This window comes from Manacus candei, unplaced genomic scaffold (genome assembly GCF_025592945.1).
Source record: "Manacus candei isolate 608988 ecotype Guabito, Panama unplaced genomic scaffold, ASM2559294v1 h1tg000021l, whole genome shotgun sequence".
Taxonomy (NCBI): Eukaryota; Metazoa; Chordata; class Aves; order Passeriformes; family Pipridae; genus Manacus; species Manacus candei.
The window spans coordinates 2,152,295-2,169,937 of record NW_026138069.1 but is presented as its reverse complement, the minus strand read 5'-3'; the positions used below and the strand labels follow the sequence as shown (position 1 = coordinate 2,169,937).

The following is a 17,643-nucleotide window of genomic DNA, read 5'->3' as shown; positions in this document are numbered from 1 at the left end:
TGAGGAAGTTTAAAAAGTACAAACTGCAGTTGAGTACTTAACTGCCATAAAAAGTCATCGTGTTGCCCTTGAAATAAATTTTCCATTTGCATTTACTGTTTTCTTTCTGCTTTCCTTGCCTGTGACAACCAAAATCCAGTGTATGATTGAGGATATATAATGAATCAAAATATTTAATAACGTTCAGTGAAATCTAAGTGACACTTTTCTCAGCTTGATGCACTCTATAGTGTATTGTGAGAGTGGAGGAAAAACCTCTGCTGATTTTAAGTATTGCAGAAAAAGTTTTCTAAGTGTCATCTTAAATGTGGAGCTTTTTCCCTGTGCTAAATGAGATGCTCTCAAGGCTGATTTCTTTCATCCCTGTTCTCTTCAGAGAGGCTCTGCATCAAGCTTCTCAGGTGGCATAAGGAAGGTTTGCATATATTGAAGTTAACAGAGGGATGACAGATTATGCCAGCTGAGAATTGAGGTACAAGATTCTAGCTACCAGAACTGAAATGATAAAAGCATCCCATGGGAGGTAACCTAACCTTTCGCAGTTTATTGATCATCTGACTTGTACTTCTGATGTCACTCGTTATTCTTACGATTTCAGCTTCTCTCTTGTGCCGTCTGCCACGCAGGTCTTGCTGTGGCACAGCTTCCCCCAGAAAGCTGCCAGACACCTTTCCTCTGAGGAACAGGCTCCAGATTAGGACATTTTCTGCAGTCTTGAACACTGAACAATTGCTGTAGCAGTTTTTCATCCAGTCTTCGTCCTCTTTAGTCATGGCTATTCAAAACCACTTTGCTCGCTTAATTTCCCAGCATCCTCACAACAGACACATAGCTCCTTTGTAAGCTCTTTATTTACACTGTGGCCTCACTGCCACCTTATCAGTGTGCCAGGGCTGCTCTTAGATTTCAGAGTGAACAGTGCCCCTCTGATGCTGCTTATCAGCGCAGAAAGCTCAGAAATTTTGACTCCTTTCCCTGATCTTCATCCTGTGCTCATGTCTTACTGCGTGGCCAGTCCTTTCCTGTCCCATCTCCTGCCAGTTACTTGGTGTCTCACGACTGCCAAAGTTTCGCTCTTGCCCTCTGTTTTTTAATCCTGCAACTTCCAGCCTGCTATGGTATTTCATTTTTTCAGTCTTTTCAAAGATTTTTTTTAATCTGTTTCCAAGACACTGTTACAGTGAATGAGTTGACACATAAATCTGGTTAAAAAATTCTAGGTTTAAACTGACTAGTAAATTTAAAGGATTATCTTTATTGATTATCTTTATTCCCACCATTTAGAGCTCTTTTCTATAAGTTCTTTAGAGCTCTGATTATGTCATGACTGACTGATGACTAATCCTGCAAAAAGGAAGAGTTTTTCACTTTCTTTGAAAGAAGAGGCCAAATGGAGGCAGTTCCTTTTGCACTAAAATTTGCAAAATTTTTCTGATTTGTTTTCATTTTATGAAAAGCATATGAAATCTATGAGAAGTACTGTACAAGTTAATAATAACTTTGGGTGGGCTCTGTTTTGTAGAGCAAAGTTCGAAAGAGTAACGCTAGTATAAACAGCTCTCTCATTCTGTCTTTGTAATACTTCACCAAGATGATGTCTGGGGTGAGGTGTGGCCATTTCTAGGCAGAATGGTTCTTCTAGATTTTACTTGGGTTTTGTGTGTTTTCAGGAATATGTTTTTATTGCCTAATACTGAAATTGCTAGTTGGAGGAGCTTGTGACATGTAGTTTTAATTTAGCGTTCCAGCTTTTGTAGTACTTCTTGTTCACTTCATAAACCTTAACTGCTTCTCCAGTAAAATTCTGCCTTGGATGACCAAGGCAGGAGAAGGAGCTCACCAGCTTCATGCCCTGTTCCTCTGTCCAGCCTTTCTTACTGTCCCAGCCCAACAGCATAACTGAGACATTCCTTTGGGAAAAGGTTAACTTGGATTCCTGCAGTCCCAGCAATTTCACACAGTTTCTCTTCTGTAACAATCATAAATGTACTAGACAAGATGGTCTGATAAGGAATTCTACTAGGACTCTTCTTCATTGCATCTCAAATCAGGAATTGGTGACTGTTCAGCTGACGGCAGCATTGCTTGTTTAGGTTCCTGTTTTTAAAGATGGCATAAACGTCTACCAAGAAAGGTAACTGCCAACAAAAAAAGAAGATTGCCCCTCTTGGGAGATGGTAAGAAAGCGGACTGCTTTATTTTCTGATATTTTCCTTTAGCACTTCTGATTTGGAAGGTCTGTGTTTCTAATACATCAGGAATTGAAACCAGTCACCAGAAAAAAAGCTTGAAATGCCCTTTCTTAGTGGAAGACTTAACAGTTCTTCAGTGTTCCCATTTTAAGGAATAGTTTAAAAAAGCAAAGCCTGAGGGTTAAAACAAGCTCTTTTACCTCTTTTTACATATGATCCAAGAATCTAAGTCACTCAGCAAACATGCCATTCTGCAAGTGTCTTATTTTCTTTCCACAGAATTTCAAAAGCCCTGTGGGAAGTGCCATTTATGGAATATAATTGATATGGATGCTCTTCTGAGACTATTTTTGTTGTTATGTTTCAAGATAAAAGCAATCGAGTATTTATAGGAAAAATAAATACATATGCCTTTTGCAATGTGTTGTAGCTGAAAATTAAATATTTTTCTACTCAAATTTTGGCATATTTCCTGGAATCACTGAGCTTTCAGTAACATTTTTAGTTAATATTCTGCAGCCTACTGTTGTATTCACTGCAGCTGACATGAACTCAGAGAGTTTGTCTTTATTTAACCTTAGAGAGGAATCCCAGGCTTGCTCTGTAGTCGGCAGAGCTGTTGGGAAGGATCTGCTCTGGACCACAGTGGAAAGAGTACGGACAGGGTCCCACTCTGAATCATGTCCACTACAACCTTACTCCATTGGTGATACTGAAAATCCTGCAAAATAAGTGAAGTTAGCCTTTGTCAAATCGATTAATATTTTCTGTCTTTATCCATCCCTTTCCTTCTCTGGCTGATATCTTGATGAATCCTGTTGCTTAAGTCCTGCATCGCACTGATTCTCGTGATGTTTGAAGTTGAGGGCACTGATTAGGACAATTTTTTTACCTGTAAAATACATATATCTGTGTAGAGGGTGTGAAAAAACATATAAAACTCCAATGAGAGTAAACATTCTGTATCACCTTTGCTCTCTGGAGACAATTGCATTGGGAGGGGCAGGGAGGAAGATGCTTCAGCTAAAAGTCAGAGCTTTTAAAGACGCTGATTCTGATTCTCTGCTCTATATTACACATTTTTCACACTGATGTACTTCCACAGGGCTGCTTCATCTCATTCTTGTTAGCTACTAACAAGTAAGAAGAATCTAAATGACTTTTGGCATTAGGACAGAGGAACAGAGAACAGCAAACCTTTCAGTTTGATTGGTAATCTTACAGTTACTTGTTTATAATAATTTAACTGATGAGGTTGACTATTACTCAACTAATTATTACTAAGTACAGTTTTAAGATAGTAATTACCCTCAAAAGTTAGTATTTGCTATGTTAGCTGTTAGTATTGGAGGTAACCTTAATGTTAGCAATATTTATGCCAGGAAATAAATGCTTGTCTTTATTTGCCAGTAAATAATGGCACTGAAATTACATGAAATATTATGTATTGATTTATCTGGATTCAAGTCTCTATAACTACCTTATGTCATTAGTGTTTGTTTTCCCCCCACATGAAGGAACAAGGTTAAGACCACCTTGATGAAGTAACACCACTCCAGTGCTAGATTTATTATTTGAGTGTGTGAAAATTCTTGAAAATGTGTAGCTTATCAAACTGAGCCTGGTTTCAGTTGTAGATTTTACTAATAGTGGAAGGAAATTTCCATTGTTAGGAAAATCTGGAGGCCTCCTCTCATACTGATTTCTCTGAAAATGAAGAAGTGGGGTGCTGGTCCATGATAGAATGTATAATCAGCATGAATCACAGTGAAGATATGCAGGGGTTGATTTACAGCCAGTATCTGCAAAGTGAGCTGCAGGGCTTAGTTTGCAAACACTATTGTGAACCAAACCCTGCGGGGTTCAGTTTGCAAACACTATTGTGAACCAGACCTTGCAGGGCTTGCTGAGCTCCAGTTACTGCTACTGCTCCTAGTAAGGCTTATTATCCTGTCACAGAAGATGTAAGAAAATCCATCTCTCGCCTTTAAACTTGATAAACCTTTGTCACCTACAATGCAATTAATGTTAAAAATAGAAGAGTGCTGATGATAAGATTGTGACTTGCAGGCAATGAACCATTGTCCAAGTACAGGAGACTTATCTGGAGGGCCAGTCAGCCTACACCGTTTGCTGTCAGTTTGCTGATTGCCATTTCTCTCCGGGTTTGATGAAATATTCATGTCTTTGCTCTGCTCTCTGCAAGCACTATTGATTTCTTGTATAAACGCAGCTATATTTAGTCTAGACAAATGGAATGTGGATTGCTGCTGAATAAATGGGATGAAAGGCTGCTGGTTTGCCTGTATGTCTCTCTTGGTCGGTAGCAATTATTTATAATCAAGAGTAGTTTTTGTAAGTTAAAGGTGATTTTTTATAATTTGTTTCAGAACAAAAGTAAGCACTTAGACACAATCATTCTGTTGGGATAGAGGGTTAAGAAGGTGAGTTACACTCTGAGGTTTACAATCATAGTTATTAGGATTTTTTTTAAAAAAGGGGGCCAGAAAATTGTATATTTTCAGAATTTTGAGAAGAAAAAAGTATGATCAATAGAAGAGATTTTATACCTTTTCTTTTTAAAAATTCTTTTACTAATAGATTTGATCATACAGTTAGAATTCAGTTCTTTCCATCTGCTGCAGTTTCAACTTTTACAGCTTCAATTTTGCTGCTTCTGCTTGCTAAAATATTTCTGTTTCATTTGGTTTTCTCCTTGAAAACAAGTACAGATGAAGAAGAGAAAAAGGAGAAAATATGTTTGAAATCTTGTTCCAGAGTAATTTCCGACATGTTTGTTTTCAATTAATAATCTTATTTTCCAATGAAGATAGGGGAGGAAGGGAAACTGGAGAGAATGTGTTTGTGTTCCACTGTCCTCTCGTGGATGGAATCAGAACTGCTGAGCTTTAGCAGAGACCTTAAGCTGCTATTTATTTTTCTCTTGTAGAAATGTTACTTGCTAGTTTTTTCGTTCTTCTGCAACAGGTAAAATTACATTCAGTCACTTCACTTAATGTGAAAACCAAAGCTTTACAAGTATTGTAGTGAAAATTATCAAATCTCTCTCCCTTCTGCTGCTTTTTAGTCCCTTCTATTTAAATTAGGAGATAGAAAAATAAGAATTTTTCATTAAGTACTTTAATGCTGGATTAATAATACATAACATAGATACAAAAAGTTGGAATAATTCTAGATGTTTTCATTTCCTTACAAGCCACATATAGTGTATTGTGTCTAATCCACTTCAAGCATGGTGGTCATTTTTCCAAAAGCTGTATTAAAACTTGTTTTGTGTGTGAAATTATTTTCCTGTAATGTTATATGTGTTATTCCTCTGTGTTTGCCAGGTGTATTTTTATGCAGTAGGTATGTGTAACACCAACCTTAAAAAATCTACACACTAGTTTTGAAAAATGTCTTGCAATACAGTGAGAATGGCAATGCCTTCATCTTATGCTGAGGAAGTGCCCTGAGTGTTTATTGTGTAGTATTAATAGTACCTAGGAGATTCTAATGAAGTATGACTCCACTAGGCTATGACATGGTTTTAGAACAGGGTTACTAGTTAGTCTGTTTAGCAGAATATTAATCTGTGAGTATTTTAACAGGGAATGGAAAGAAAGTGCTGAATAATTTGTAAAATCTCCAGTCGCTGGTAGGAATGTCTAAAGTTTGCACACAGCAGAGGTTGCATTAATGTTTTAAAAGGCCTGTATATTGAATCAGTCTTTGAGTGAAATTGGTCTTTTTCCTGGTAGGAATGATCTCTATTCTCCTTCTCCAGTTATATTTAATATATATGTGTTGTTTTTTTCTTCCCCCAGTGGATGTAAAGTCAGAGGTTCCCGTGGGGTTAGAGCCTATCTCACCATTAGACTTGCGAACTGATCTCAGGATGATGGTTCCCATGGTGGACCCAATTATGCGTGAAAAGCAGCTACAGCAGGAACTACTCCTGATCCAGCAGCAGCAGCAAATTCAGAAACAACTGCTGATTGCAGAGTTTCAGAAGCAGCATGAAAACCTGACCCGCCAGCATCAGGCCCAGCTCCAGGAGCACATAAAGGTAGCAACATTTTTCATTTATCCCTCACTTTATCTGCAAACTGAATATCCTTAGGCAGACATGAAAAGGGAACATGCCTGAAAGGTTTGCTGTGACTGAGAGGTGGTGTTGGAGTGCTTCTTTCTCTGTACTGGGGTGACAAATGCCTTTTCAAGCCAAACTCCTAGCACCTATCAGTGACTTGCCCGCAGCAGACCGAGGCAGTACTATGAGGATCATCAAGCTCATGAAGCTACCACAACCACAAAAAAATCAAACTATCTATTTTACAACCTGAATTTTCAACCAGACTTCAATATGGCTGTCTTTTCGATATGTGCAATTTTTAGTATATTAAAGACTTTTTGGGGGGCTACTGTGTGAGTTTGTGACAAAACATCAAATATAGGCAAGTGCATAGTATTTGCATTTGGAAAATGGAGGTAGGCCCTGAAAGTGTCATGTTTTCACTCTTCTCTGATCTACCTCATAGAATATAAAAAGGAAATGATTTATGGGATTGCATGCACTATGGTGGGCTTACTATAATGGATTTTGACTGGGAATTTATGATCTTACCTTTCTTTTCATTTTTCCTTCTTATCTACTTGCCATTATGCTGCTGTGCTAAGCTTCCACCGTGTGGGGCAGCCAGAGCTGGGTGATGCACAGGCAAAAAACACTGTGCAGTTTCCAGGCATCTTTGCTGAAAGAGGGAGAAGTGAAACCAGAGCAGCAGGCTGCTTCCTGACATTAGAGTTCATTTTAGTGACAGCCATGTCACTATCCCACATAATGCAGCATATCCATTCATATCCAGCATAATGCACTGCCCTGCTTAAAAGACTGGGGAAAATCAGTTAAGAGATGAAAAGAAGTGTAAGCAGAAAGCAAGCACCAATCCACAGATACTCATGGGGGTTGTTTTAACCAGGACTGACCTAGAAAACAGTGCAAACTGCACTTTCTCATGTCTTTTTGTTCTGTGCAAGTTACAACAGGAACTCCTAGCCATTAAACAACAGCAAGAACTCCTTGAAAAAGAGCAGAAACTGGAGCAGCAAAGACAAGAGCAGGAACTGGAGAGGCATCGCAGGGAGCAACAGCTTCCTCCCCTCCGAGGCAAAGAAAGAGGACGAGAAAGTAAGAACCAATGTACCATGAATCCTAATAAGAAATTAATCTATTCCCCTTTGCATTCTCCCAGCCAAAATGGACTATGAACAGGAACCTGAGGGAAGCCTATTACTGTGTGAAATACGCAGCTTGACAAGTCGAGGCTGTGCTTGGAGAAGGGCAGGGCCACCCACTGCACCCACAGAAACACATTTCTGTTTTGTGTGCAGACTTGGAGGACCAGTGGAAAGCACAGTTTGACAGACCTGTGTATATGCTTCTCAAGAATCTAGCTCTTCTTATAAAAATTGAGGGAATTTGAAAGCCTAAAACTTCATACGAGAACTTTTTTCTGAAGAGCTTATTTCTTAATACAGAAAGCACTACAAAAGAGCAAAAAATCAAATTGCTTGCTGATTAACTTATTTGAACATTGTGTCAAGATTGAAAATACAATGAAATATTTAATGATTTGGATGAGACTTCTGAATACTTTTGCTAGTACTTTTACTTTTTCAAACTGCTTGGCTTTGTTCTTGATGTCATTTCATGAGGCCCAACCAAGAGCTATTTGTAGCTTATATATAGTTTTAAGGAAAAAAAGCCAACTATAAAGGGTTGGTGGGATTTGGTGCTCACTAGAGGGAGACAGATACAAATAGTTCTCCTTAGTGAGACCAGTCTAAAAATCAGGTTGAAGTACAGTGTGAAGGTATTCAAAATGAAGCTGCCACAAACAGATACTGTTACTTGCCCTAAATGAGCACAAGAACTAACTGACAAAGACCAAAGCAGAATGAAGCTCTACAACATGAACCTGCTTTTTTTTTCTTGGGTGGAAAAACGTATCAGTTCAACAGTTATAAGGTGTCCATGGTTCTTCCAGTACTTTGACGAGCAGTGAGCCCATAAAACATCACCAGCATACTGACCCAGAAGTGTGAGGGTGGTAGAAACTGCAGGAACAAAAGGTTCCTCTAAGTGGTATGAAAAATCAGCCTCCCCATAAACAGTTGGGCTTTATTAGTGCTCCTGCCAGAGGAAGAGTGGAGATGTGAACTCAATGGTTCCCTTCTCAATTTGATTTGCTGTTCAGTCTGTAGCAACCAGCCAAGCAGCTTGTGACACCTCTGGGCCCAACCCCAGCCCCAGTGTTGGTTGTTGCTGATGTTCTACTTAATGAGTAGAGAAAAAAAGGAAGGTTCAGGGAAGGGATTTAGGGTGTGAAGCCTAGGGGTATTTTATGGGAACTGGGTCACGGAGGGACATGCACAACAGCTAACTGTGGTGTATCAGCGTTGGGTTACCAAATATATGGAGTATCAAGTATGCCTTACTGCTGCTACTTTCAAAGAAATGGGTTTTCTTCCCCCCCCTTTTTTTTTCTTTTTTTTGTCACTGATTGTGGAAAATCAAAAGATTTTTATTTTTCATACTTCTTTTTTAAAATGAAGAGTATTATGGCTGTGAGTAAAGAAGCATGTCCTGTGCTGCAAGTAGGAGTTGGAAGTTTAACCTTACATTGACATGCTCTACTTCTTGTTCTGTATTGAGCTAGCCACCAAGAGAGGTCAAAATGCACTATCTTCTGTCTTCCAGACATTATGAGTACAGGCTTTTAAGGGGCTTTGGTAGAAAGTCTCACTGCTGACTCTTTCTGCAGTGTTCTGTTCATAATCAAGACAGTGTTTAGAGGGCAGTTTGCTGTGTTGTTACTATTACTTTACAAAAAGAAAAAAACGTTCTTTACTGCAAACTCGAAGTGACCTTTTGTCAGTCTTTTTAGTTCTATCCTTGGTTTAGTATTTGGGAATTATTAGGAAATAATTTAAATTCTTTAGATACATCTGGCCCTGGATAAATGGCCTCCTCTACTGTTGAAATATTCCTTATGACTTCACTGGAGTTTGGGATTATGGCCAATTTAAGGCTTCAACAGACAAACATATAATCCAAATGTTATCTCATTTTGACTGATTTCCACCACTATTTTTTATGGTATACAACACTTCCAGCAACAAGACACAGGCTCTGTTTAGGGTTTTGTTTTCTTTAATAAAGTAATTTTTTTCGAGATAAAATACATTTAATTCTGTGTGTCTCAGGGGCAGTGGCCAGTACAGAAGTGAAGCAGAAACTTCAGGAGTTCCTGTTGAGTAAATCGGCAACAAAAGACTCTCCGGCAAATGGGAAGAATCATTCCATGAACCGCCACCCCAAGCTCTGGTACACGTATGTTCAGTATTAAGCTGCTTCCTTGCCTTGTTGAGATATCAGTTAAAACTTGCCAGAATGCTTTTGCAGCAGGGTTATTGAGCCTCTGCCTCCAGAGCAAGACAGAAGTTTAACGAAAAAATCATCAAAAAGCCATAAGTGTTATATTTCTGGTTAAACTGAGCACTCAGTGTTCAGTGATGAGAAGAGAGCTCCACAGAACAAGATTCTTTTTTATTTCAGCTGCTTCATCTTTTGATGCTATCACAAATACCTGTAATTTTTCCAAGTATCTTCAGATTTTACAGTTAGGACAACTTTGTGTTTGACTTATTTGGATTTGGAATCAATCACAAAACTTATTTCTTCTTGAAGAGATGCTGCTTTGATTCCAGTGAAGTTCCTTGAATGGCATAAGTAACTCAATGGGATTTTGAGAAAGACAGTGGTCATTTAATTTTTCTTATTCTGATGGATTTTAGTGTCTGAAACCACATATTCTTTTCATGCCTTGGCCTTGATAAGAATCTGCTTAGACCTTCAGGCAAGCGATTTTGTTGTCCTGCAGTGGGCCTATTAACATGTTAAGAGTTTACAGTTTTGCAGTTTTTATTCTCCCTCCCCTTTTTTTTTAACTTACTAGTTCCATTTTGACTGCCCTATTGCAACAGACACAGAAGTCAATCCTACAGAATGAACTCTGGCTACATTTCTGAAAGGCTTCAATGTTATGCCTAAACTGACCTTCAATAGGACAAATGGAAGTGCATATGGTATACTAGATTTCCGTCTTGTGTTTGTTCTTTTTGAAAAGGATTACTGAAGGCCTACCCATGGAGTTTCCACTCTGAGCGCTGTAGTATCATGATTTAATGTATTGTTACATTGTCTTTGGTGCAGATACAATGCTTACTTAATTTTTTTCTTCCACATAATGTGTAAAATTCTCTTGAATATGTAAGTTTTCTGGACTAATAATCTGAGCTTAGTTCTGAGTCTTCAGATGAGTGGGAACGAAGAGCTTTGCAGAGCACATCTTCAGCTACACTGCAGAAAGTAGTCCTTCCTCTCATGGTAGTGCCCCTTTTGACAGAGACATGGTATTAACTACACTGTGTTAGAAAGACAGGGAGAGTCTGTAAAAGGCCAAGTAAAATTATGTTTTGATAAACAAAAGTTTCTCTCCCCAACTCTAAATAAAAAAATCAACCAAAAAACCCAACAAAACCAACCAAACAAAAAAACCTACCAACCCCTGAGCAAACTATGCAATTTCTATGCAATTTGCAGTTTCTGCATTCAGAAAGATCTGCCCACACTATTTCTTTCATCCAGCAGTTGTCAGAAAACACTCTTCAACGTGGAGCTTCTCTGCTGACATGAGTGCTGTGCGCTTTAGAGTGATGTGCTCACAAAACTTACAGGTTGAATTTAAATGCAAGATTTTATCTACCTTGTACACTAAATAGTTTATTTGTATTTTTTCACAGATAATAATAATTCAGTATGTCTGGGTAATTTTATACAAGCTGCCCCATCCTGAAAATCCCCCACATTTTGATAGGGGAGGCTTGATCAACACATCTATTTGTACGTGATAAACAAGACTTAAATGGCTTTTACTGTGTGTCAGCTGATTCATATTAAAATGTAACCATCTTAAATGGTCAATTCCCCAGACTGGTGACAGATCCTGTCTGTAGGTCAACATGACTCTTATCCTATGTGACTTTTATAATGAGTGCAAAAGGTGCGTTCTCGGGAATCCCAAGGAGTTCCATAACTTACTGTAAGAGTGAAATTGGTTACACGAGCCTGTGGTTTGTGCACACTTACACGAACAAGAACATAAACACAGCTGAGACATATGTACAACATGTGTAGATAGTTACTGCTGGTCACCTCAGTGACTGCTAATTTGTGACCTCTCTGTGTCTGCTGCAGGGCTGCCCACCATACCTCACTGGATCAAAGCTCTCCACCCCTGAGCGGGGCCTCACCACCATACAAATACACTTTACCAGGAGCACAGGATGCCAAGGATGATTTTCCACTTCGTAAAACGGGTGAGTTAGCATAGTTTATTCGAACGCCTTGCCCAGCAGTTCTCCCACCCTTTATTTCAACCAGGCATATACCATATTCCACAAATCCTATTCAGGATGATACTATGGGTAAGTTCAGAGATCCTGGCTGCATCTTTACAAGGTCACACTGACCACATGGTATCAAGAGTCAGTGTTTCTCAGTGCTAACAGCTAGTGCAAGCTTTGGTCCTGATAAATTCAGTTTCTAAACAGACCACAATTTCAGGGACGTATATTTTCTTTGTCTCAGTATTACTTCTGGCTTTAGCAACTCTCTCTGTCTTGCACAGTAGATACAGTATCTATCTCCAGACAGTTTTCTACCATTAGACAGTGTTTTTTCAGGGCATTTTCAGGGCAAATCATGGAAAGAGGAGGAATTGGATTAACATTATATTTTGTGTCATTGGTTGTCAAAGTTTGTATACGTATGTGCATATATACACATTTGCATGTCTTCTTATGCATAGGAATGTGTAATATTTTACAATGTTCTTTTGAAGGTTTCTAAATATTTTAGAAGATTTAGCAATTAAATGTTTTGTGTTGACAGCAGGTGAACTGTAGACTTGATGTTTTTGCACCATAAAGAAAGCTAGAAGGATGGCGGTGGAGTCCATGAGGCTGTTGCCTCAGGTCCTTGGTGCAGTGACTGGTATCCAGGAATGCAGAGAGACACTCAGAGGAGGTGGGGGGAAAGGAAAAGAAAACATTAGATCGCTTATTGCATGGGTCTGCTGTTGAGTGATATAGTTACATTCAGAGAGAAAGTCTGACCCCCTACTGTGCTAACAGCCTTTGAATGTGATTTAGTCACTGGGAGATTGAAAACTAACTGCAAACTGGTACCGACTTGAAAAGAAGTGGCATTTGGAACCAGCATACATTCAGAAAGAAAATCCAATCTGTATCTAATATTTTGGGGCAGACTCTCTAAGCTCATATTATTTCCCCAAATATTTTCAAAGGAACGAAAGCATGAAAAGCAAAATGCTAATTTATTCTAGCTGAATTACCCTTTGTACAATATGGTGGCAATATAACAAGATTCTATAAAGTCTTCTTCGGGCTGTTCATCACAATAAGCCCTTATGTGATTCTCTGCTTAATAGCACTGTACTACATATATTTTCTGTGCCAATAGACTATACATTTTCATGTTTTTAAACAAAAGTGTATCTACATCTTCTAAATGCTGTGAATTCATCTACATGTTTTTAAATGCAAGCTTTTTCTTCCATGTGTATATATCTTAAATGTTATGATAGATATTTATGATGTGTCAGACTGTTGATCTGTAAAACAAAACATTTTCAAACATTGTAACAGTAAAGTTCTCGTGCAGCTGCTAATACTTTTATATCTCTGTGGGGGTTTCAAAATATTCCTTAATTCAATTCCCATTGTCTGCATAAGAAGACTATAATATAATTAAATCCAGATGTTTTCTATATGTTATTCCAAATATTTGGGCATGCAGTGCATCGGTTCCAAAATGGAACAAAGGACATGATGACCCTCTGAAAAGATATCTACAGAATAAATAGACAAATACTAATAGAATCATTAGTATAGCCATTTCTATGACATTTACATAGCAATTCTGATAAGCAAATATAAATGCAGTATACAGCATGTTGTACATTACCAGTGGAGGATATTTGATAGTTCTCCACATCCATGAAAATAGCAACTGTTAAATATCCTGTTTACACATCCAGTCTCTCTGTGTACTAGAGTTGTTTCATTCCAGCCTTCAGCGACATCCCCACAAAGGTTTCAATGATTGTTCATCAGGTTGAGAGTAAAAGCAACAGGAACCAGATCAACACAAGTCAAATGACCCTAAACTGATCTGGGTGGTTATAGGGCCATCCTCCAGGCAGAGGGGACATTGTGGAGCCTGTGTCATCCTCATGGGACCTTACCAGACAAAGATGTCCCATGAACACTCGTGTATATGGACAGGCTGTAAGCCTCAGAAATCTGACCTTTGCCATGAGGGGTGAACCTCTTTTCCTTCCCTTTAGGCTATGAATGCTTATTGCCACTGGCTCCTGGTAAACCCTCTGTGGTGCTGAACCTGCGTGAAGTCAGCAATTCATATGAAAGCAGACTTCACATTCCTTTCAGTCTCAAGAAAGGAATACCTGTTGTGGGGTTTAATCACAACTTTGTTTTGCTTTTTTTTTTTTTTTTCAATATTTAAAGTATAAAATACAGAGGTATCTTCCTCTTCTCCAACTTTAATATTATGCTCTGGAAAATAATTCTGATTGAATTAGCTACTCTGAGATCAGATTTAATGGGCAGCAAAGCTGAATGATTCTCTCCTGACATCCTAATGTGTTTTTCAGTGCTAAGGGAACACCAAGTGTCACACAGGCATTGTAAATCATGAGTCTTGCTTGCTTGCTTTCTTGTTCAGCAATCCATTTAATCTTTGTTTAATTAGTCCTAAAGTGGTATCTCCTTATTAATCTTTTAAAAATTAATTCTGAGAGTATAGTAAAGAGGAAAATATTCTCTGCAGCTTTTAATTTTCTGGCATCTAAGTAATGGGATGCATAGGTAACTAGGGAAAGACTTAAGTCTTGCTGTTTCTATGTTTACAGATAGGTACCAGAGTTAACATCCTAGTGCAGTGACTATGGTTACTCAACAACTCTCAACCTTGTGGATTGTTTCTTTCTGTACAAGATACAGCAGAAGTTGTCAGCACTGGGCTTCACACAGTTTAGCTACATGGAGGATTGGGACTGTCCTAAGGGCTAGAGGCCAGGATATGCAACTCTTTGCACAGCTGCATTCAGATGCTCAGATGACAGACTTTGAAAAAAGCAGAGCAAGGGGAGCTATTGCTTCATTGGAGACATAAATATACCATAAGGAGAAGCTACACATCTGTAGCTAAGAGCAGAATTTAGTCTAAACAGCATAAGATCAAAATCTAAAAATCCAAAAGAACACTTCCACCATCGATACCAGCCATAGATGTGTTTTCTACAAAGGACCCAAAAGCCTGAACAGCACATGGCTCATTAACTTTCAATGAGACTAATGCATCTAAATTACCCAGAGAGGTTTGAAAATTCCTCCCTATTACTGAACATTTTTGAAATTCGTACTGACTGTTTTAAGAGCTCTGATGGGAGCTGTGCACTTTCAAAGACCTGATCATTTAATATGGAGAACTTTTGATTGCTGAGGTCCTTTATTCTATGTCTATCTGTCCAGGAAAATATTACCTGCTTTATGAGATTACGGTAAAACTAACAAAAATATAGTGAGCAACATGGGTTTGACAAGGTAGAGGATCTTTTGAAATTTTTTTTTTTTGTTTTTTTCTTTCTTTTTTTTTTTTACTTTGTTGAAATAAATGCAGAAGTTCTGGGAAATGACCCTAACATTTGCATTTTCTTCAGTCTTTAAAATTTCACTTTGTGTGTGCAAGTGTTGATACAAACCAGCAAAAGCTAGTAAGTTCCAATAAAGTTTAGCTCTCTTGCCAAAGCTGCATACTTTTTAAAAATGTTGCTGTAGGTGGAATTTCTGCATTTTGTTTCATGTTTTGGCTTTTGTTGGAAGAAATTCCTGGGAACATCATCATATCAAGTATGAACTGTTTTTTCTTTCCTGAGTTTAGCATAATCATGGCAGAACTGGAATGTCAATCAGTATTTCTATTTATTTTGGTTTTGTGCCAGTTGAATCTTTCCTTGCAGATGGAGTTCTAAGCTTTTGACTTGCATTTTGCTTAGGGATCTGAAGATCTCTCACAATAGTACAATTTGAGAAGATGTTTTTAGCTCACTTTCCAAAAATTGGAAGCACGCTCAATGGAAACATAGCATGGGGTTATTTAAATAGCATATAGTACAAGGTTCTTGCTTGGACAGGAGAAATTGTGTAATTTCATACAGGAAAAAAAGAGGAGATGAAGGATTGTTTAATACTGTGATGAAAGAGAGGAAGAGGGCTGTGCTGCACAACCATGAAGATCACTTTGTAAAAACCATTTTAAGTTAACCTGATTAGGCAGTAGAATAACAGTGTAGCTCTTGTGTAATGAGAGTGAAAGATTCCTGGATGAGAACTCAGCAGATGTAATTTTTTAAGAAAAGAAATTAATTAGAATATTTCCTTACAATTCTTTCTGCACTTATTGACTCGGTAATTTACTGGAGCAGTTGAAACAGATAAGGAAAACATTTTGTGTGTGAAAGTTTTTCTCCCTTCCCCTTTTGTGCCACGAAATTTTATTTCTGTTTGCATTTTCTAGGAAAACACTATTCTGTGAAGTAACAGTATATGAAAAAGCTGGATTTCTTTTGGTCTTCACTTTAAAAAAATGTCTTAGATTATCCCAAACCCTCAATTACCATGTCTGCCAGAATGAAGAAGTCAAGCTCAGTGGAGAGAAGTGTTATTTTTCTCTGAGTTTATGAGTGAGCACAATAAATGGGAGAGGCACTTTGTTTATTGAAGCAGGGAAACCAGACAAACATGTTATGATTCTCCTAATTTTATCTTATTTTTCAGGATGCTAAGCATTTCTGCCTTTCAGAGTCCTTGTTTTCCTGGGTTACTTAGTCTCAACAAATTTGGACTAGGTAATGTGCCCAAAAGAAATCATCAGTGCTTATCAAAATGAGAAGGGATACAGAAGGTATCCTGATCTTGACTCCTTTTCCCATTAACCACCAGACATTTTTAGCCTTCATGAATTCATTGTCAATAACTTGAGAGGATGTGATTAGTAGTAAGAGGTTTTAGAAGAAGAAGAAACTTTCACTTGAAATTGAGGAGTGAATCTGAAGTAAACTGTTGTTAACAGCTTTCAGATTCACATAATGAACAGGCCAAAACAACATTCAGTCCATGGGAGCCAGCAGCTCCAAGGAAATGTAATATGGTTGTAGCTACTGTGCTGGGCTGCAGTCATCTGGACCTGTCAGAGCTCTGCAGCCTCCTAAGCTGGGGCTGAGGAGGGATGTCCTGTCATTCTGATTTAGCTCAAGTTAGAGGAAATTTTTTGAGGTAGATAGCTTAAAACTAAACAATAATGAATGCTAGGGTAGGCTTAAATGACATTGTCAGAGAGAAAAGAACTTCTGTAGGTATGCTTTGGTATCATGTAAGCTTCCAGGGCCTGCACCAAGGTTTAATAGGAATCATCACCAGAATCACTCCCATGAAGACCATCATAGTCTTCCCATCAGTGCAAGGTTGTTCTTCTATTAACACTTACTTTTAATTGCAGGAAAGCAAGGGTTTTATGCATGGATAATTCTTACTCTTTTCAAGATTCACTGTATTTCTGTTTTAGCAAAAATCCCACTACTTGTATATACATCCTGTTCTGTCTTGCCAATAATTAGTCTGTTGTGCTAGATACTGAACCTTTTTCATGGCTAGACTAATTATACAATCTTGGTCAAAATACTGTCTTAATTCTTTTACTGCCCAATCCATAACCAAAATGGAAAGTTCTGCTTCATGTGATTACATAAAGGTTTTCTTACCCAAACTGTATATGTTTTCAAAAATGTTTTATAAATTAGCTTTAGGAAGTACCTTGCATAACTTTTTGATAAGCAGGTAATCAGATACTAGACATCTTTTTGACTTTGGAACCTAAAGAAACAGCTTCAATAAGGAACAGGGAACAGTTCTGAAATGTAAAGCATTTTAAGAGCATAATGTCCATTGACAATGAAGTTCAGTGGTTTTAATGGGCATTTCAAAGCCTGTTCCCTCTGGATAAATAAGTTAAAAAATACTGCATATAAAATCAGAGACTCTTTGAAGTCAGTAGAAACTGTGCTGTTTGATTTCAGTAGGACTAGGACTTTTCTTCCACTGTATTTAGAGCAGGGACAGTTGAAAAGTAAACAAGAACATCTAAAAAATGGCAAAAAGAGAGAAACAGACAGCGAAGGGAAAAGTGGAAATCACATGGTATCAGATCATCCAAAATAGAAGA

General features: G+C 38.1%; 1 protein-coding gene across 8 annotated transcripts in view; it reads left to right on the top strand.

The window, feature by feature from the left end:
- Positions 1–17,643, top strand: part of HDAC9 (histone deacetylase 9) — a 459,755-nt gene that overhangs the window by 231,433 nt on the left and 210,679 nt on the right. For all 8 annotated transcript variants that reach the window (XM_051785902.1, XM_051785904.1, XM_051785908.1 and 5 more), the window contains 4 exons: positions 6,020–6,261; positions 7,233–7,383; positions 9,462–9,588; positions 11,515–11,636. In XM_051785902.1, coding sequence (XP_051641862.1) covers positions 6,020–6,261; positions 7,233–7,383; positions 9,462–9,588; positions 11,515–11,636 — 642 coding nt within the window. The remainder of the gene's footprint in view (positions 1–6,019; positions 6,262–7,232; positions 7,384–9,461; positions 9,589–11,514; positions 11,637–17,643) is intronic.